Genomic DNA, 22068 nt, shown 5'->3' with positions numbered 1-22068 from the left:
TAGAAACAAAAGAGGTCCTGGGCGAGGCACATCAAGCTTGCGGCTAATGAAGAAACCTGAACTGGATATAACACTAAAAGATGATGTTAATTGTAATATCAAGATGGTGTGAAGATTAATTTAAGAGAATGATGCCTTTACAAAAAAAATGTACTTGCTCTTAATGTGTAGGTGGCCATTTGGACATTGGCAAATGGCGCCTTTTGTCTTCACCACTTCACCGTCAGGGTGCATCCATCCAAGACCAGCCCATCGAGGGTGGCCTCGGCGTCATCTAGTCTGTCCACCGTCTCCATGAACATGGTAACACGTGCCGTCCCTGGTGAGATCACCTCAGCGGCGGAAACCTGGCCGTGCTTACCGAAGAAGGAGCACAGCCGAGAGCTGTCCGCGCCTGGAGGTAGGTTTTGCACGAGGAAACTGAAGAAGGGCGGCTTGGGCTGTTTTGGTTGTCTATTCATGCGGCAAGTGCTAATTCTTCTCACATTTGGATGATCTGCCCCCACTAGCCTTTCTCTGATTACCTGGCGAAAAACAAGTGAGTCGTTTATCAGGCTACTTGACAATGACATGCATACATATGATACACCTATACTATAAGTGAGCCCACCCGGGCTGTCCGTAATGTGTAAAAGTTAAAATTATTATAGTAACTATTTTCTACATGTTGGGTTGTACCATCACGTACCAACATACGAAATGATGAGTTCGATAAGTACCTGGATGGGAGCAATGGAAGGCTGGGGCATGAACCACAGGCATGCCTCATTTTTCTGGCCGCTCCACTCCAGATCTAGAGGCAGGCGCTCAATGAACTTAGCCATGCCGTCGAGAAGATTGTACCTGAACACGCCACGCGATGCCAAGCCATGCAACTCCAACCTTCTGTGGTGGAGCAAGTAGACGCACCCGCCGCTCACGTCGTCCTCCCCGCCCCGGAACCTCGTGGCTTCCACGGCGAAGCTGGTCGGGAACCCCAAAAACATCATGCGGTCTGCGAAGCTCCGACCATCCTTCCTCACCCACCGAAACCTTCGTTCACCGTTTGCATCCGCCCCTTCCTCCCACGCGTGCACCCACACCACCAGCGCGCTCGCCTGGGCTGCTGCGCCCTGATATATGAAGCCCCTGTCTCGTCGGACCACGACAGTCACCTGCAGCAGCTCGCCCCGGGACTCAAGGTTGTGGCTGGACTCGACGTACCAGCCGGTGGCGTCGACCTCTTCCGTCAAGTATGTGTCATCTGTTTCGGCACTAGGTCCCCACTCTGCAAGGAAGTACCATGCCCATGTGTCATTGTGATCTTCCCCGTCCACGCACAGCAGGGTCTTCTTCCTCTCGTCGACACGGTATGCGGCCAGGAAACGATTGTCGTAGATTTCGTACTCCCCCTCTACCTCGTCCTCGTTGTACCCCTCCAACGGTCTGTGGACTAATTTCCACGCGGTATCTCCGGGACGAAGGACGGCCGTGTTGAAACATACGTCGATTTGTTGCTCTGTCTCGTCGTCATCCTCATCGAGGTCCTCGGAGTAGGAGAAGTTGTAGAGGAAGACCGTGTCGTCGTCGTAGATGATGTCGCGGGAGATCTCCATCCTCCGCGCGGTCTTCTCGTCGTCCTCCGGGAAGGACGGCAGGGCCGTGACCCCTCCTGTGAGAGGGTCGACGAGTGTAGGCCTGGAGCCAACGGTGAAGAACCAGGCCGCCGAGCCGTCGGCTCGCGTCACCAACCTGCGGTTGGAGAACGTCGCTGGCGCGCCCGCGACCGCGAGGTAGCTTGTCTTGGAGAAGACGCAGCGGAGATTGACGTGCGAACATCCATAGCCGGACGGCGGGGCGATGAGCCAGGGAAAGAAGGCCGGGCGGAGCGCCGTCGTCTGGGGCAGCGAGTCCCGCCACCGCGTGCAGACGGCATGGAAGCGGATGAAGTCAGCCGCGTCGTGCAGGCGACCGGAGACGACGGCGAGCAGCTCAGGCGGCAGATCGGGCCATCTTGGCGGCACGGACATGTTTGGGTATAGAACCATAGATCGGTTCCAGGAATCTCAGAGTAGATAGGTCGATTGATTCTTCGTTGAAAAAACTGATCCACGCGCGGCGACTAGGGTTGCATGCACCTGCAGAAAAAACCAGACTCTGCATGCGTCTACGGATGTGTCACTGGAGCTGGGTCTGGTTTATCAGAGGTTACCAAAAAGATTTTCTGTTATCTCTATCCCTACATGTACTTTGAAAACCACATGACACATGTGGTAAGCAATCCTCTTCTTTTTTCTTGCGGGGAAAAGGGATTTATATTAATCAACCTGAATCAAGCTGATCCAGTACACAAAGATTTACAATCCCTTCAAGGCCAGAACCCAGCCAAACTGCAGTTTTTATGCATGTACGAGCTATACGAGCAAGCTCGTGACTAAACTGATTTCTCTCACGTTTAATAGCCTTCACCTGGACTCTCCTATCACCCCTGATTAGCATTTTGATCTCCTGGACTAGTGCAGCATCCTTGGATCGATCAATGTTAGAGTTGTGTCGAATATTATTGTACAAGTTAGGTTACAGTTGGACTTGGAGTCGTACTGTGTGTAGACAGGGTAGGAGTTGTGTCCTAATATGACACCTGTATCCTAGGCCTCTCATATATATCGGGGATAGACACACGATGTAACCTATGCCAATATAATAACACCGGAACGCAGGGGAAGCCGGCGGGATGTGCCGGTGTCCAGGGCGACCGGATGCAGTATTGTAACGGTGTCACGGGGAGGAGCGCCCGTAGTCAGGCCCTGGGGATGTAGCCATATCGGTGAACCTCGTTAACAAATCTCGGTGTCGTGCTCGTGTGATTGCTTGGTCCTCGGATGATCGACGGAGTGCCTCGAATTTATTCTAGCAAGGTATCATGAGCTAGGTTGTTCAGAGGTTACGATTGTTGGTCTGGAGGTGGAGCAGAATTCGTCAAGATGGATGGTTCGTCATGGACGTTTGTGGATGCTTGGCGAGGAAATTCTGCACGGAATAGCAATCGGGAGAGCATCAAGATTTGTTGGACCAAAAGAATACCGCGTGCAGCGGCTGGGGTCGTCGGATTCAATGGTAATCGTGTCGTGGAGCTTCTCGGCGAGATTGGATTGCGTGCAGCGAAAGCAGAGTACGTCAGATTGGTTCGATCGGAGGCGGCGGCGGCGGCTGGTAACCTAGCGAATCGTGCATGCGTGGAAGCCGCAGGCAGGGTGCAGTCCGTGCTCGGGACGGCTGCTCGCAAGTGTTGGACGTGACCCTGCGGATGTCCAGAAGGGACCGTGGCCCAAGGTGCAAACGACGGGGAGGCGGTCTGTAGAGCTGTTGAAGCCCAACTCGCGTGTGGTGCTGGATCAGGGTACGTATGCTGTGGAGGCAGCGTGGTACAGGACAAATTGTGGCATTGGTGTGTTGCTGGCTACTACGTGATCATGAGCTTGAAAGTATGAAGAAAAATATGTGAACCTAGTCACATGTCGTGTAGCAGATGGAGTTTGTGTTCCATGATATACATGCATGCAGGAAGGCTAGCGAGGGATATATTAGATTCTTTGGGTTCTTTTCTTGCTCGGAAGATCGTGCGAAAAAAGTCAGCATGTGCACAGGAGCTACTAGGTGCTTGGACAGGCTACGGACGCGGACAAGCTGCGGAGGCACGCGGGACGACGTGCGCATAAGGCTTAGGAGGAGTCTGGAGTGCGTCGTGACATGATCATGCATACACAGGGCGTCACACAATGCACGGAGTGCAGGCGGACACGACGCGGGATGGAGCATGGTTGCAGTCGAATATACATGGCTGGGTCGGACTGGATAGTCTGATGGACTGACGTGGATGTCGGTCAAAGCAGAAGACGGCAGTGATTTCAGCGACGATGACATAGGAGCGTGATGCTGATGGTGGCCGACTTCTGGGGCGTGGAAACACGTGGTGCAGGCTCGAGGGCTTGTGCGGCTTCGACAAGACTATGACGCAGAGTTGATTCAAGATGGTGCACACATGAGAGAGCTTGAAGTCGACAGGGCGCAGGGTAGCATAGCGCAGCTACATGGAGTCATGTTGAAGGTGGAGCTGGAGTCTGATGGACAACTTCACTCTGTGCTGATGGAGGGGCTACGGCGTAAATGCATGGAGAGTCGAAGCCTATTTCAGTGGGATAGCGAGAGACACGTGGATCGGACTGGGGCCCAATGGTCTGATGGAGACGTGATACTCGGCATCGGTCGGTGATGATCGATAGTTCTCTGCAGTGGGGGTTGAGGCAGTGTGGGCTAGCTACCCGGGAGACTCGACCAGGACAACAGAGGCTCGACGTGGTGATAGCGGCGAGGCGTGCGGTAAGCACGGGACACAGCGACAGACCAAGGCACTAATGGTGAGACATGTGGTCAGACAAAGTGTGCAGGGGTGCTGAAGCAGTGTTGACGAGTACCGAATTCATGTTGGTGACTGAGTCTATCGGTGCTAGTTGATGGACAGGAGTTAACCATGGAGAATCTGAGAAAGTGGCGGAAAGTCTGGATTTGTCAAAAACAGAGAGAGTACATGGCCGTATATTCTGTGGTGTTCGGTGCACATGGCAAAGTGCGGATGATAAGTACAGAAGGAGGCGGAGTGCTATAGCTGTGGGACATATGCTAGAGACTATCCCGGGAAAAAGGATGAGACAACTGTGAATTTGACTCAGGGTGACACAGGGCGACGGTGAAATTCCTTCAAGTTTCAGACAGACGGTCATGAAAGAGCGGTGATGTTGAGTTCAGGTAACTCTTATATGTGACACCTAATATGTGAGTTGTTCATTTTCACGCAGGTTAATGATCGGTGTGTGATGGCGTTAAACGGATTCTTCGGAAGTTGGGAGTACAACGTAGAGTAATGAGGAACTTAATTTTGCTCAAGTATTGACTGTGAAGAAGACGAGAAGGGACTACAGTTGCAGGTGGAGTCACATGGAGTCTGGGAGTAGCAGCGGTGCTTATGGTGTATCTCAAGTCCAATGTACATGGAGGTTTGACGCACGGACGAATTCAAGGTGGTGGAGAATATTCGCCAAGGTGGAGTTTGTTAGAGTTGTGTCGAATATTATTGTACAAGTTAGGTTACAGTTGGACTTGGAGTCGTACTGTGTGTAGACAAGGTAGGAGTTGTGTCCTAATAGGACACCTGTATCCTAGGCCTCTCATATATATCGGGGATAGACACACGATGTAACCTATGCCAACATAATAACACCGGAACGCAGGGGAAGCCGGCGGGATGTGCCGGTGTCCAGGGCGACCGGATGCAGTATTGTAACGGTGTCACGGGGAGGAGCGCCCGTAGTCAGGCCCCGGGATGTAGCCATATCGGTGAACCTCGTTAACAAATCTCGGTGTCGTGCTCGTGTGATTGCTTGGTCCTCAGATGATCGACGGAGTGCCTCGGATTTATTCTAACAATCAACAGCAGCTTGGCTGATCATCATTGCAGCCACTGAGATGTCCGTTTCAATGATAAAAGGCAATGAACTCCATTCCAGCGCAAGAGAAATTCCCTCTTTGCACGCCTCCAACTCAGCTTGCAGTGCACTATCACATGGAAACAAGTGTCTGCATGAAGTGAAGATAATGTTGCCGTCGCTGTTCCTCAGGACCATACCAGCTCCACCATTACCCGCGTGCTCGGAGAAGGCACCGTCGACATTCAGCTTTAGCCATCCAGTAGGGGGAGGCTCCCACTTCTCTGCTGGTCACGGGTCTGCGCCTCTCCTACTCGGTGCCGGCGCAGCAACTACACCAACTAGGCATGCTGGGTCTGTGAGCACCATTTTGCCTTTTACAACATCTCCCATGGGGTGCTGCTGAATACAAAGAAGCGAAGAAATATAGCTATGCAAGAATCTGCAGGAACTTATGTGGGGGGCGGTTCCTTGTCATGAATGATCTCATTACGAACATGCCACGATCTTCAAAATATCATCAGGGCCACCATGCGAGAAAGTATCCGAGAGGGGCTCCAGAACACCGAATAACCACTCCGGCCGCGTGTTCTGGATCAAACTGATGTCCGGAAGAGTCCAGTCCTTTGCCATCGCGCCCCATAGGTCCTTTGCCCATGGACATCTGCACATAGCATGGAAGACATCCTCGCGTTCCACACCACAAAGTGGACACATATCATCAGGCTCCAGAGTTCTAGAAAATTTATTTGCCCAAATAGCAAGGGAGTTTGAGACCAGCCGCCATGCAAATACTCGTACCTTTGGGGGAGCACGGCACCCCATATGGTCCTTCAGATGGCGCGACGACCATCTGGAGCCCTGTTCGAGGCGCTTGCCGATGGACGCTCACGCTCGTCCACGGCAAAGCGGTAGGCTGACCGAATGGAGAAGACACTGGATTTCTCCGGAGCCCAGGCTGGGACATCCTTTGTGGCGCGTGGAGAGGTCTTGATGCTCGTGATGGAGGAGAATCCAAACAATTCAAAAGCAAATATGTTCCTCTGCTACTTAAAAAGAGCGTAAGGATAACAGAAAATTGTGGGCACCCAAAAAGATTTTGTGTAGGTGAAATGTTCAGTTTAAGCCAATTATTGGTGAACAAAAGTTCCGAGATGAAGGGCGAGGCAAGAGATCCTTGACGAACGCCCTAAGAATAATTTGTAGAAGGATAAGTTATTATAGAAATAAGAAATGTATAAAGGGAAAGTGTGTTGCTTTGTCATATAGTGCATTCCTGCATGGGACTCCATCATTTTTTTTTTTGCAGGGAATGTCCATCATTAGTTCACTCCAGGAGGCACATTGTAGCTAGCCAGAATACTTGCGACCCGATACATGCATGCCTTTGATGCTGCTTCCTGCCTCCCCGACGCCGGCCGTAAATGGGCATGCAACCGCCGGGAGCTCGACATGTCAGTCTATGAGTTCGTCTCCGACTCTGAGAAGACATGGAGGATACGGATCCACCCCGGAGCCGGAGACAACTACAATTCGGAAGTGGGGATTTCTACAACTTATACCCTGCCGCCACACGTAATTGACCGAGACAACATACATATACACGTTATAATAGGATACGAGATGTCGACCACACGGACGAACCCCGCCGGCGATGGCGATGGAGGCACCGAATCTTCAACAGATTCAACGTCATGGTCCGACCTCCCGGACGACCTGCTGGGCAACATCCTCCTCAGGGTCGCCTCCATAAAGGACCGCGCGAGCCTCGCCGCCGTGTGCAGGCCATGGCGCGCCGCCGTGGCGCAGCTCCCGGGGCAGCCTGCCGTTCCGCTGCTGCTACTCTGGCCGCGCAAAAGCCGATGCAGCTGGAGGAAGCACCTCTGCGGGCCCGATGACGCATGGGTCACGCGCGCCCCAGCCAAGGTGGACAACGACTCGCCATGGTTTGTCGGCTCGCACGACGGCGGTTGGGTCGCCACGGTCAACAACCACAAGGAGCTCATGATTGCCAACTTCTTCTCCGGTGCCAAGTCGCGGTGCCTTTACCCAGGTCCCAAATTTTTATAGAAAAACTTATCTTGTCGGATGCCCCAACCTCCTCTAACGGCTGCATCCTTGCCGCCATTAGAGCTGTTACACTCGACATTACACTATGCAAAGTTGGCCACGACACTGGGTGGACCATAGTAAATTGTCCCAATAATATGTTCCAAGACATTGTGTTCTGCGCTGGTCATCTCTATGGTTTCACGTTCCCCGATGAGGAAGTATTCATGTTTAATATCGACATCAAGGAAGACGGGGCATGCATGGTCACATCTACCCACCAGCTAGCCGTTCGGAGGCGCCACGGCCCCATCGTGTGGGATCATTTCGATCCATACAAAGGTTGCATCATTGAGTTAAATGGCAAGCTATCAGTAGCAATAAGGACCCGGTGGTTACCCGATCGTGAGCCTTTCTTCAAGCTCTTCATGCTCGTCGATGAGGATTACGAGCACAAGTGGGCAGAGGTGACAGGATTCAACGACTATGCCTTATTCTTAGGTCCCATAAGGTCCAAGGCAGTGCACGTGCCTATGGGTGCTGACCGCCGTGGTCTGATGAGAAACCATATCTATTACTCTGAAGATTGCCGCTCTAAAGAAGACCGGTTGCCTGGTGACGAATTGTACTCGGTGACATTGGAGCATGGTTACCATATGTATTGCAAAGAAGATCAAAGTATAGGTGATGGTATAGAGAGGACAAGATACTGCATTATGGGTCGGGACTATGATTCGTTATGGCTACACCCTCCAGACATGTAACCGATGAATTTGTCCTGTGCCAAATTGTTGGCACACAAATTTATTTTGTGTAGGCGAAATGTTCAGTTTAAGCCAAATTATTGGTAAACAAAAGTTCCGAGACGAAGTGTGAGGCAAGAGCTCGTTGTCCAACACCCTAAGAATAATTTTCTGAAGGATATCCTATAATGATAGAGATAAAAAATTATGAAGGAAAAGTGTGTTGCCTTGTCATAGCCTGTTCTTAAAACCAGCAATCACCAGTAATTTATTACAAAAGAACTAGCGTTATGATTGTAGATAGAACATCCTACATCCATGAACACACCACTGTGGCAGGAACCTACATAGAGCAGTAACCCGCGAGCCCCAACGAACATAGACGAAGGCCTTTGGCAGGATTTGAAAAGATGATGGACGACGAAAATCAAGCTGTGGCACACTGGCACGGTGCTACTCCCAGTACTGCCTGCCGTCCCGATACTGTTCCTCACACCATACAGTAGTTGGCTCAGCGGAACGAAGCACAACAAACTACTGTACAGTCCATCCAAACGAATTATCAAAATTTCTAAAAGATCCTCAACAATATAACTGAAGTGCATATTATCTACTCAGCACCTCCGGGCATAGCAGAACACACATTCATACATAACGGTTTTGCCACAGTGAAACCCTCAGCATATCAAATTGTATAGATGTTTACATGCAGACATTAATTCCTATCACCAAAAGAGAGTGGACAAAATGCTAGCAAATAGCTAGAGCGCCCCAGTTCATGTTTCTTCTCCTCGCTCACGGAAACAGAAAAGAACCTGGGCGAGGCAGATCAAGTTTGTGGCTGATGAAGAAACCTGAACTGGAGATAACATTTAAAGATATAATGTATTGTTGAACGTATTAATTGGTATCTCAAGACGATGTGGAGGTTTAAGAGAATGATGATGCCTTTTTAACAAGTGTACTTGCTCTTAATTTGTAGGTGGTTATTTAAACAATTGCAAATGGCGCCCTAATTTGCTGTCAGCACTTCAACGTCAGGGTGCAGCCATCCAAGACTAGCCCATCGAGGGTGGCCTCGGCGTCATCTAGTCTATCCAGCATCTCCATGAACACGATAACACATGCCATGACTGCTGAGATCATCTTAGCGGCGAAAACTTGGCCGTGCTTACCGAAGAAGGAGCACAGCCGAGAGCTATCCACACCTGGAGGTAGGTTTTGCACGAGGAAACTGAACAGAACCATGGGTTGTTTTGGTCGTTTCTCCATGCGGAAAGTGCTAATTCTCATGTTTGGATAGTCTGCCCTTGGAGCCTCTAGCCTTTCTCTAGTTACCTGTGAAAACAAGTAGTTATTCAAAAGAAATTATCACGCGTACAGTCGATTTTCATGCAAGTTGATGATGCTATGGATATATCTAAATTGTCTTAAACCTGGTGCAAAGTGTGCAATGAAATTAGTACTCTTGAATAGTGTAAATATGGTGCGAGGTGGGCTCTTGTCTTGTTTTGCAAGTTGTCGCCCTATTATAAAGTCCTACTCTAATGTGTAACAAACTAGAATTATTTATAGTGATTATTTTCTACATGGATTTTACTCTCACGTACTCCTTCCACTCCCAAATAAGATGTTCTAATTTTTTTGTGAAGCAGATGTATATTGACATGTTTTAGCAATCTATATGTGATCCATACTAAAATATCCAAAACATATTATATTTATGAACCGAGCAGTAATACATACAACATGAGTTCGATAAGCACCTGGATCGGAGCAATGGAAGGCTGGGGTATGAACCACAGGCAAGCATCGGTTTTCTTCTCGCCGCTCCACTCCGGAGACAGGTGCTCAATGAACGTGCCGAGAAGATTGTACCTGAACACGCCACACGATGGCCAGCCATGTAAGTCCAACCTTCTGTGGTGGAGCAAGTAGACGCACCCGCCGCTCACGTCGCCCTCCCCGGCGCCGCGGAACCTCGTGGCTTCCACGGCAAAGCTGGTCGGGAACCCCAAGAACATGACCCGGTTGGCGAAGCTCCGATCATTCCTCCTCGCCCACCGCATCACCGTCCGTCCACCGTCTGCATCGGCCTCTTCCTCCAACGCGTGCGCCCACACAACCAACGCGCTCGCCTGGGCCGCTGCGTCCTCATATATGAAGCTCCTGTCTTGTTCGACCAGGACGGACACCTGCAGCAGCTCGCCGCGGGACTCAAGGATATGGCAAGATTCAGGTACAAGCCGGTGGTGTCGATCTCTTCCTCTTGGATGCCACTGATGAGGATCTCCTCTTCCTCGTCCATGATTTCGTCGCCTGTCAGCTCGGGCACGATGGGCCACGTCCAGGTGTCATTTAAATCGTAACCTTCTCCGTCCACGCACACCAGTTTCATCCTGTCGTCGACATGGTATGCGGCCGGGAAACGATTCTTCTCGATTTCATACTCCCCCTTCATCGCCTCCCACTTCGTGTACACGTCCAACTCTCTCTGGGAAAACTTCCACATGGTATGTCCGGGACCAAGGATGGCCGTATTGAAGCATAAGTAGATTTGCTCATCTAACTTGTTGTCGTCCTCATCGAGCTCGCCGTCGTAGTCGGAGTAGGAGAAGTTGTAGAGGAAGACCGTGCCGTCGGCATAGATGATGCCGCGGGAGATCTCCATCCTCCGTGTGCTCTTGCAGTCGTCCTCCGGGAAGGACGGCAGGGACGTGGCAACATCTCCTGTGAGAGGGTTGATGAGCGTAAGCGCGGAGCCATCGGCGAAGAACCAGGCCGCCGAGCCACCTGCGACTGGAGAACGTCTCGGGAGCCGCCGCGAGGTAGCTTGTCTTGGAGAAGACGGAGCGGAGCTTGACGACGGAAGAGCCATAGCCGGACGGCGGGGCGATGAGCCAGGGAAAGAAGGTCGGGCGGAGCGCCGTCGTATGGCTCAGCGAGTCCCGCCACCGCGTGCAGGCGGCATGGAAGCGGACGAAGTCGGCCGCGTCGTGCAGGCGGCAGGAGACGACGGCCAGGAGCTCCGGCGGGAGATCGGCGGCCATCTTGGCGGCTCGGGCGACATGTTTGGATATCGATCGCTTCCAGTACTCGGGTCGATCGATGTTTCTCCCTGAGAAAAAGAGATCCGCGACACGGCGGCTAGGGTTGCATCGCACGCACTAGAAAAATCAGACGAGGGACACTGCGCGGCCCATTTATCTGTTTTGCAGCTGCTTGTTGGGTTATATGGGCCTACGTCGCTGGCAATGGGCCCTGTGCTTCTCCATGCATGCGCCGACGACACCGTTGCATGTGCATGAGCATGCTTGTCTCAAAAAAAAAAAGTGCATGGGCATGCATTCCATCGAACATGTGCAAGGCGTACGTCGCACGCGGCACGGCGGCAGAGTCCTGTTTTGTGTACGATTCCCACCTCCCTCATCCCTGGCCTGACGTAGCAATTTAATCTATATCTATACTATTTATAAAAGAGCAAACATTATCTTCTTTAAGTACACCCCATAAAATATATACGGATATATTACCACCGCATGATTAGTCCCACTAAATTCAATCTAACGTCTAGTCTTAACTGAATGTGTTCTCTTTGTGCACTTAGCAATTTACATTGACTGACCGTACTCCACCACAGAGAAAAATATGAAAGTCCATTCCTGGTCAATTAGGAAACTATAATCACGGACAAATCTTATTAAAAAACTAATCATGGACACATCTAATTATTAGAAAACTAATTACAAACCCATCTTCTTATTAGGAAAAAAATCACGCGCACATCCTATTATTAGGAAAATAATTACGAGTCATCATATTAAGAAATTAATCACAGACGCATCTAATTATTGGAAAACTAATCATGACTGCATCCTATTAGATAACTAACCACGAACGCATCTAATTATTAGGAAACTAATCGCGAGCGCATCCTATCGACTCCTATCAGGGAATTGTGATCGCGAGTCGCCAGCCGTCACCAGCCCACCACCCAAGCGAGCCACAATGGGAGACACGTGAGGAGGAGCTGCGGCTTCCTCCGAACACACTTCTACTGACTGCAACAACTTCGTCCACATCCTGGGCATGCTCTCCGGGAACCACCGGCATCCGCGTCGACTTCAGCTCCATCCACAACACCCACGCTGACAACCACCCACCGCCGAGGTCCTTCAAGTGGGGGCAACGCTGAGTATCTTGGACCAGTATAAGCGGGTCAAAAAAAATCTGCCCCCACAGCCATGCATGCAGATTCGCCTGGTCGCCAACCATCATCGTCCCCAGGGCGGTGCAGGTCTCGGCCACTGTGCAACAGGTGAAGCTAATCATGGCCCCATCTCACTCGCCTGAAGCCACCGCCGACTCTCTCAGCTCTGACGCATGCTGATCCATTGGACACGCTTGTCCGGTACTCTCGCTTGGACGACGTCGTCCAAAGCTAATCCCGGTGCGTGGAGGCCACCGCCTCAAAGCTGGACGACTGACTCACCTACGTCGACAATGCCGCCCAGCTGGTGAGAGGACACGGTCGCCGCGGCCGCTCGCAGGCCTGAATGACGTAGACGCTCGCCTTCACGTAAACGCACCACACGCACGCATTAATTAGGTAAGTACCGGGTGTTGTTTTTTTACTGTCATCGCTACCTCGCCGGTGGTGACACATCTAGAAGTACAGGAACTAGAGATGAGGCAATGAGAAACAGAGGAGCGCTGGAGCACACACAGAGACATTTGCCTTCTTTCTTTCTTTATTTTTTCACTGATTTTCGCGTACCTGTAACAGACATCCTTGTTTTTTTAAGTACTGACTACCGGTTATTACATGGCCAACTCACGACTACATAGTGAACTCACAGACAAATTCGCTGAACCAAGACCTTACTTGCAGTCATGAAATTACGTTTCACTGAAAAAACTCAGAAGTTTGCATAAGTTTTAATGAAAAAAACTAAAGTTCGCATAAGTTTTACTAAAAAAAGCCTGAAGTTTGCATAAGTGTATTTGTTTGTCCAGCAAATACATGGCAATTGTAATTTTACATGAGTATTTTCATACCGTCCTTATCTACAGTTGAGTTAACATATTTTCCTGATAGAAAACTTGGACTACATACAAGAGAAGCAAAAACTGCATGTTGATTATGATGATGATGAATGTAGGATATTTTGTGGTCATGGTAATTCTCATGTCATTTAGTACATAAACAATATTCATAATTTTATTTTATTACCATCAATTGTGTTGAGTTTCTTTCATATGTATGTATTGACCCTCTTCTTTAAATTAGATGTGACAGATGCAGAATGAACTCATACCATATGATCGCATACGAGCAATTCAAGAGGAATTGGCGGGATTTTTTCTTGACCATGTCATACATAAAGACGGAGAATGTCATGTGGAAGTTAAAATTGATTTTAGATGTTAGGGATTATAAGAGATGTTATATTGTATATATGTAGTAGTGTCGGATAGATATATACAAAAACTTGTTGTTCGATCAATCTCAGAGAAAGAGAGGTCACTTCTCTCTGTATATGTTCATGATGATCTTGTGTAATTCTTGACTGGAATTTATTGACACTGAAACGGTTCCTTAGCTTGTCCTAAGTGACATTTTCATGTGTGACTATACTTGCATAAATGTGTGCATATGAAAAATCATGATGAATATTCTAAATAATTTTGAATTTTATACATTAAGAAAAGTGGGTGGTCTTTTAATACAGGAGAGATGTTGATTAAGGAGAAACGATATTTCAAATTATTTATACGAGTTGGAAATAAGAGATCGTGTACTTTATTGGGAAATTTCAAATTTATGAATAAATTGTCTTGTATTAAGTTTAGCATAATATGTTAATCCAAATAGATGTGTATTGCGTGTGCACACTTATTAGTTTAAATAGACGTGTGTTGCACGTACACACTTACTAGTACACGATAATTTACCCACACTAGTAATAATGTACGTGCAATGCACGCTTATATTCCCTTCGTCCGAAAATACTTGTCATCAAAATGGGCAAAAATGGATGTATTTAGAACTAAAATACATCTACGTACATCCCTTTTTATTCATTTTGATGACAAGTATTTCCGGACGGAGGAAGTATTAGGTAGGATATTAGTTGCACGTTATATTAGGTAAGATATATCTATTGCACGTTGATATTTGGTAAGATATTAATTATTTTTTCACAGGAATGATACGATATTAATTACATGGCAGATTTCAAGGGATAACGTTGAGTCAAAACGTGTTTATAACCAATGGCAGTGGTTGGTAATTAGAGCGTTAAACGTGTTTGGTGCTCAACATTGAAGCGATTTAAACCGCTAGATAACATGATTTGACGGTGAAGATGGTTTGAATCTGCTCATTTAGGTCTTTTTATATTGGTATAGATAGTACAATCGTCAGATGAAAATTCGTCGTAAAGGCATCAAACATCATGGCAGTATTCACCCGCAAAAAAAAACATCATGGCAGTATAAAGAGCAATACAAGTAACGAAAAATTACATCCATGTCCGTAGACTACCTAGCGATAACTACAAAGCAATGAAATGAACAGAATGTGTGCCATCATCATCGCCCCTCCTTCGATGCAAACTTTATTGTAGTAGACAGTCAAGTAGCCTTCATACTAAGGCCCCGAAAAACTAACACACCAGCACAACAACCATTGTCGATGAAGAAAAGCGTAGATCGGAAGAATCTAACATGTAGACATCCGAACACAGATGAACGAAGACCCGACCCAAGCAGACCTATCGACAACAAACACCGATCTAATCCCGTTGAGATCCGTCAGAGACACACCTCCTCCTTCCAATGATACTAAATGCATCGTTTGGACCGATACTACTCGGGAAGAACCTTATTCCATCTTCAGAGACACGCCCCTCCCTGTCATGAATATAAGTGATAAGGAATGAAGGTAAAAGGGAGACGGTGTTGTCTTGTCCTTGTAGCCTGTTTTGAAAACCAGCATAAGGGCATCTTTAGTCGATTCCTTATAAAATCAACTCTTCATACTTAACTCCTTATAATTCGGAAGTTAAACGGTGGCCGGACCTAACTAAACCCTCTAATTTAACTCCCTATAGCCTACATTTCATTCATGCATTTAATCAAACACTTACAATGCAACACTCAATGCACACACAACCTAACAGCATGCCGGCCACACACAACACACATATAAGACGGTGAACTGGATGGATTGGGAAGCCACTCGCCGTCGAGCTGCACGTGTGCAAACCACCCAATTTTTTTGCACGCGGCTCAATTCGGTGGAGCTCACCATGGAGGTCTTCAAGCAGCTCCAACAGCAGCCACACTCATCTCCAGCAGTTCGCTGCCTCCCAACTTCGCCACCCCGTGCATCACAACTCCGCTTCGTTGAGCACCAACAGTTCCAACCAATGCCAGATCTAGCCGACACCCTTCCGCTTTTCTTTTGCTGCTAACGCGACAACATGTCCTGCATCTAACGCGACACACGGAGGTGTTCACACATAGCCGTCGACATACACACAGGCGCACAAGCACAACCACCATCGTATAGAACACGATTTCATGAAATTCCTCATCGCCAGCGTCATTCTAGTGTCGGTGAGGGTCCTCGGATGCTTTTTTGGGGAGGGGGGGGGGGGGGTTGGGGGTTACATTTTTCAGGTACCCGGGGTAGCGGCGGCCAGCGGCGGAGGTGTGGCATGTGGATAGGAGGAGAAGAAATTTTGTACTCACTAGTAATAATGTACGTGCAATGCACGTTTATATTAGGTAGGATATTAATTGCACGTTATATTAGGTAAGATATATCTGTTGCACGTTGGTATTTGGTGAGATATCAATTACTTTTTCGCATGAATGGTAGGATATTAATTACATGGCAGATTCCAAGGGATAGCGTTGAGTCAAGACGTGTTTATAACCAATAGCAGTGATGGGTAATTAGAGTGTTAAACATGTTCGGTGTTCAATATTGGAACGATTTGAACCGCTAGATAGTATGATTTGACGGTCAAAATGGTTTAGATCTACCCATTTGGGTCATTTTATATTGATATAAATATAGATAGATAAGTGACGTCGAAGGGGTAAAAACAAGATACTTGGGCTGCCTTTTTGGAAAAATCCCTTCAAATTTGTACTTGTCCAAAGACTTAGTTTGGCTAGGTGCGCTTAGCCGCTTATTTTGCTACTCTCAGGATTTTGAAGGGGCCGACTAGACAGGGGCGGATCTAATGGGGGTGTCGTGGATGCCATGGCACCCCCTTCAAAATTACAAAATAAATTTTACTAGACATTTGACACTGAGTACTCATCAAAGTTGTTGCTATTTTCAGACTATTTATTGAGATTATGATAATGTTTAGTGTAATTTAAACTGGGGCATCATTCTAGGTCCGCGGCTGCGACCAGAGATAATACCCTAAAAATTCCTTACAAAAGGACTATCAATGTAACCAGGACGCAGACGCAAGTGCCCTGGTTTGTCTTTTCTTTTTTTTGGAGAGAGTCCTGGTTTATTGTGTAGGCCCAAACACGTTAAAAACGCTGGCGCATTATCCTCCTGAAATAGAGTAGGGAGAGACCAAAGAAACCACGTTCACCCGCAAAAAAAAAGAAACCACGTTGAGCACGCTCCGATGCGACTGCGACTCGACCTACCATCGTCGTAGTATAGATCAATCAATCGATCTCAAGGCTCGCCCACATAAATTAGATGAGCTGGGAGTCGTCGCTGTGTTCCAGGCTAGTTCTACCCCTAAGCTAGCTCCACACCACACGGCGATGGAGGACGGTGACGGCGGCGAAGGCCTCCGCCACCACGCCATCCGGCTCCCGCTCGCAGGTCCGATTCGCTTCTCCCCCACTTCTTTCTCCCTTCGTCATCCGGCGACAGCGGTGATGCCCGCCACGCCATCCGGCCCCCGCTCACCGGACCGGAATTCTGTTGGTTGCTTCTCTTCTCTGCTCCATCCTATCCGTTCCTATCCCTGCCTAGGGCGAAACGGTTGAATCAATCCAAGGTTCCTGGCCCTGGGCACGTACGCCCAGCAATTAGTTAGGTTCTTTTGGTTCCAGATTTGTGAAATCTACCCTACCACTTATTGCTCAGGATTGATTGCCAATCGATTGCGGTGGCTTTACAGTGGAGCAGAGTGTGGGGAGGGGAGCCAAGAATCAAATAAACCTTTTTTCTTTCCTTTTTATTATTGATTAAACAATATATATACTACTAGCAATGGTTGTTGGACGGCAATCTGAAGCAATGCTATGGTGGATTTTGGGGAGCTTGATTTACCTAATTAACTTTCATGGATTTTTGGCTAGCCAAATGAATTTTAGCTGACAGCTAGTACCTCTTAGTTCAGTTATTTTGCTTACTGAAAATAGTTTTTTTGGTCGAGTTACTGAAAATATGTTGCCGCCTCGATACAGTACTGTACATGGCTCTGCTAGATTTAGTTTTTAGTTTCTGGTGCCAAATCTGAAGTTCTGAACGTGCTGTTTCTATTGAACTGAACTGTGATATTCGCCATAAGTTGCAGCAATGGAGGGCTCGGGCTCGGAGATCACCAGCAACGGAGGGCCAAGCGTCTCGCTGCGCCAGAAAGCGTCTTCGCTCATGGCCTCCTCGGCAGCGGCATACCGCAGCAAGCCCGCCTCCTTCTGGGCGCTCCTCGCGCTCAGTGGCGGCGCGATGCTCACGGCGTTCCCGGCGGCCAGCCTGCTCTCGCGCCTCTACTACAACGGAGGCGGCCAGAGCAAGTGGATCCTCTCGTGGTCCGCCGTCGCCGGCTGGCCCATCCCGGCGCTGCTGCTGCTCCCCTGCTACCTCTTCACCGACGCGTCGCCGACGTGGCCGCCGTCGCCGTGGCTCTGCTTCTGGTACGCCCTGCTCGGCCTGCTCAGCGCCGCCGACAACCTCATGTACGCCTGGGCCTACGCGTACCTGCCGGCCTCCACGGCGTCCCTCGTCGCCGCGTCCTCGCTCGCCTTCTCCGCCGTGTTCGGCCGCCTCATCGTGGGGAAGAAGAACAGGATAGGCCTGTCCACGCTGAACGCCATCGTGGTGATCACCGCCGGCGTGGTGATCATCGCGCTGGACTCGGGGTCCGACCGGTACCCGGGGATCACGGGCCGGCAGTACGCGCTCGGGTTCGCGCTGGACGTGGCCGGGTCGGCGCTCCACGGCCTCATCTTCGCGCTCTCGGAGCTCGTCTTCGACAAGTACCTCAGCAACGGCAGCGGAGACGGTGCCGCCGCGACCCGCTTCCACATGGTGCTGGAGCAGCAGGCGGCGGTGTCGCTGAGCGCGTTCGCGTTCACGTCGGCGGGGCTGGCGGCCACCGACGGGTTCGCGGCGATGCGGCGGGAGGCCGCGGGGTTCAGTGCCGCAGGGGGAGGGAAGGCGGGGTACGCGATGGTGATGGGGTGGTCGGCGGCGACGTTCCAGTTGGGGGTGCTGGGGGCGACGGGGGTGGTGTACCTGGGGTCGACGGTGCTGGCCGGCGTGCTGAACGCGGTGAGGGTGCCGCTGACGAGCGTGGCGGCGGTGGTGTGGTTCCACGACCCCATGAGCGGCTTCAAGATCCTGTCGCTGGTGATCACCGTGTGGGGGTTCGGGTCATACATGGTCGGCCATTCGTCGGCCAAGAAAACGTCAGGAGGTTCGTCTCAATAACAACATAGGCGGCAAAATCAAATTAGGAGCTGATGCTATGGTTTTTTAGTTCTGATTCGTGGTTCGTGAATGATGTGTGTTTGAACACAACAGTGATGTAGTCTCGCGTTGAATTTTTTTTTTAGCATTACACAAGCGCTCGTATACACGCGCATACACCCACCCCTATGAACGCACACATGCACAGCCTACCTCTATGAGCACCTCCGAGAGACTAAGCCGGCATATCATCTTGATGATTTACGAAGTCACCATACGCGCCTCGTCGTCGACGGGAACGTCTCCTCCCACTGAAAGCGCATCGCCGGAAATCCTGAAATAAATTCAAGAATAATGCGAGCACCAGGATTTGAACCCTGGTGGGTTGGGGATACCACTGTCCATCTAACCAACTCAACCACAGGTTGATTCGCGTCTCGCGTTGAAATTGAAGTGTACATTCGATCGATATGTTGGGTTTTTGTAGATATCTTATCCAAAAATGCTACACCTACGTACAACTTCTACGTAACATACGTAATCCCCTCCCCCACTAATCAAACTCCCCCTGATTTCAAGGGTGGGCCCGCGTCCCCAACTAATGGCCAATAAAAATCTGCCAAATCAGCTCATACGTAAGATACGTAACACGCATTACGTAGGTGTAGCATTTTTGGATAAGATAAACATACAAAGAGTTACACGCAATTACATGCTGATTAGGGTTTTTTTTATCTACTAACCAATCATAAACTTGCCCCCCTTCCTCTGATTTTCAGGGAAGGTGGGCCGCCTCCCTACCTGTTGACCAATTAAATTAATCCTTTTTGTAAAACCTTATAACTCATTTGTACATGTAGCATTACTTCTTATCACATACTGTACGTTGGAAATGGCTTTGTTGTACGTACTTTGTTTGTCTGGCACCGAACCGAAAAGGCTGCCTGCTTGTTTTATCGCCCGCGTTCTCCTGCTGGCTTAGACAAAAATAAGTTCTCAGTACTCTAATCACAATTCAGAGACTAATCACAGAAGGTGGTCGTGCTGGAGTGGTTATCGGGCATGACTAGAAATCATGTGGGCTTTGCCCGCGCAGGTTCGAATCCTGCCGACCACGTTCTCTTTTTTGTTCTCCTATTTTTTTCCTTGAAAAGGCCAAAAGCTGAAAACACCAACCCAAACTAAATTTGCATGTGTTTTTCCTCTCCCTTTTACAACACAATAGCTGGCCAACTTCTACGAAACGACCACAAAATTATAAGAATGGGCTTAACATTTTCTTTAGGTGAAAGGCAAACAACACCTTTTTTATATCTCAATTTAGGGGCATGTAAAGATTGTTGGGTGGATTAACCAGCCAAACATGATGACCAACTTCCAGAGTAGTAGCCACTCGAGCTAGCCTTTGAGTCGGACGAGGCTGTTCTGATCCCGAGCTCATGTAAGCTCGGAAGAAAAGTAAAATCACATAAAATGGAAAAAAATCATAAAGGTTTTGTGCCAAATATTGATAATGTTTAAACATTGATAATGTTTAGACTGCTTGCAAATATTGATAATGTTTAAATATTGATAAGGTTCGAATCCTGCCGACCACGTTCTCTTTTTTGTTCTCCTATTTTTTTCCTTGAAAAGGCCAAAAGCCGAAAACACCAACCCAAACTAAATTTGCATGTGTTTTTCCTCTCCCTTTTACAACACAATAGCTGGCCAACTTCTACGAAACGACCACAAAATTATAAGAATGGGCTTACCATTTTCTTTAGGTGAAAGGCAAACAGCACCTTTTTTATATCTCAATTTAGGGGCATGTAAAGATTGTTCGGTGGATTAACCAGCCAAACATGATGACCAACTTCCAGAGTAGTAGCCACTCAAGCTAGCCTTTGAGTCGGACGAGGCTGTTCTGATCCCGAGCTCATGTAAGCTCGGAAGAAAAGTAAAATCACATAAAATGGAAAAAAATCATAAAGGTTTTGTGCCAAATATTGATAATGTTTAAACATTGATAATGTTTAGACTGCTTGCAAAGTTTCATCACCGGATGACATTCACGGAAAACATGGCAAAAAAATCAGTGCTTTCAAATATTACTTTCAAAAGCATTTTTTACCATTGATTTTTAATTATTTTGCGAAGGCCAAAAGCCCAAAACACCAACCCAAACTAAATTTGCATGTGTTTTCCGTCTCTGTTTTGTAGCACGATGGCTTGCCAACTTCTACAAACTGAAAAAGACTTTCGCTCCGTTTTATATATAAAGCAAATCGTCACGAGCATACAAAGTTCAAATAAAGAATGCAAACGCACACAAAGTCTCATGAATAAGATTCCGCTGAGGGTACCAGCTCAACAAGCCCAAGGTAGACCACAATTTCATAAGAATATGTTTAACCTTTTTTAGGTGAAGGTAAACAACGCCATTATTTATATCTCAAAGTAGGGGCATAGAAAGATTGTTTGGTGGATTAACCAGCCAAACATGATGACCAACTTCCAGAGTAGTCTCCGCTCGAGCTAGCCTTTGAGTCGGACGAGGCTGTTTTGATCCCGAGCTCATGTAAGCTCGGAAGAACAGTAAAATCACATAAAATGAAAAAAAATAAAAAAAAATCATAAATGTTTTGTGCCGAAAATTGATCATGTTTTGACTGCTTGCGAAGTTTCATCACTGGATGACATTCACGGAAAACATGGCAAAAAAAATTGATGCTTTAAAATGTTACTTTCAAAAGAATTTTTGACCATTGATTTTTTACCACATCTTCCACGAATGTCATTCATGATGAAGATTTGCAAGCATTGAAAACATTTGTCATTCATGATGAAGCTTTGCAAGCATTGATTTTTTACTGTTCATATGAGCTCGGGATCAGAAGAATACTTCCGCTATAAGCCTCCTTAACATGTGCGTGGTTCATGGCCTATATTACAAACCAAAATACTATTCATGTGAGCTAAGATATCCTTCATAATCATGTAGTGTCCCCTAACTATTTTGGTGCTTGAAGATCTTTAACAACTCTCAGACAGTTAGTTGCTATGCATAGCGCTGCATAAGATCTTCTCCCAAAGCGAGTGCATCCCAGTAAGCATAAGCATCTAGGGTTGTTGTAGTCGTCACCCCTTC

The 22068-nt window shown here is 48.2% G+C and overlaps 3 protein-coding genes and 1 non-coding gene across 5 annotated transcripts; 2 read left to right on the top strand and 2 right to left on the bottom strand.

Annotated features, from left to right (window-relative positions):
* Positions 1-114: 114 nt before the first annotated feature.
* LOC123107698 (uncharacterized) lies at positions 115-2160 on the bottom strand. The gene is made up of 2 exons (XM_044529644.1): positions 720-2160; positions 115-524 (listed from the first exon to the last, which is right to left on the bottom strand). Exons 1-2 carry the CDS (start codon positions 2025-2027, stop codon positions 210-212), a joined length of 1623 nt encoding a protein of 540 aa, XP_044385579.1. The 5' UTR covers positions 2028-2160; the 3' UTR covers positions 115-209.
* A 6683-nt stretch (positions 2161-8843) lies between these two features.
* LOC123107697 (uncharacterized) lies at positions 8844-11386 on the bottom strand. Its single transcript, XM_044529643.1, has 2 exons — positions 10021-11386; positions 8844-9592 (listed from the first exon to the last, which is right to left on the bottom strand). Exons 1-2 carry the CDS (start codon positions 10321-10323, stop codon positions 9278-9280), a joined length of 618 nt encoding a protein of 205 aa, XP_044385578.1. The 5' UTR covers positions 10324-11386; the 3' UTR covers positions 8844-9277.
* A 5474-nt stretch (positions 11387-16860) lies between these two features.
* On the top strand, positions 16861-19089 carry LOC123104790 (probable purine permease 5). 2 transcript variants are annotated; one of them, XM_044526683.1, is made up of 2 exons: positions 16861-17123; positions 17818-19089. In XM_044526683.1, exons 1-2 carry the CDS (start codon positions 17063-17065, stop codon positions 18957-18959), a joined length of 1203 nt encoding a protein of 400 aa, XP_044382618.1. In that variant the 5' UTR covers positions 16861-17062; the 3' UTR covers positions 18960-19089. The 2 variants fall into 2 exon arrangements, with proteins under 2 accessions (XP_044382618.1, XP_044382619.1); XM_044526684.1 differs by having other exon boundaries at positions 16863-17123; positions 17824-19089.
* Positions 19090-19973: 884 nt separating this feature from the next.
* On the top strand, positions 19974-20055 carry TRNAS-AGA (transfer RNA serine (anticodon AGA)). The gene has a single exon. It is a non-coding gene; the product is annotated as a tRNA-Ser (tRNA).
* The last annotated feature ends 2013 nt before the right edge of the window (positions 20056-22068 follow it).

Source organism: Triticum aestivum, chromosome 5A (assembly GCF_018294505.1).
Source record: "Triticum aestivum cultivar Chinese Spring chromosome 5A, IWGSC CS RefSeq v2.1, whole genome shotgun sequence".
In the NCBI taxonomy this organism is placed as follows: Eukaryota; Viridiplantae; Streptophyta; class Magnoliopsida; order Poales; family Poaceae; genus Triticum; species Triticum aestivum.
The sequence above is the reverse complement of the archived record's forward strand: the minus strand, read 5'-3'. Positions and strand labels throughout refer to the sequence as shown.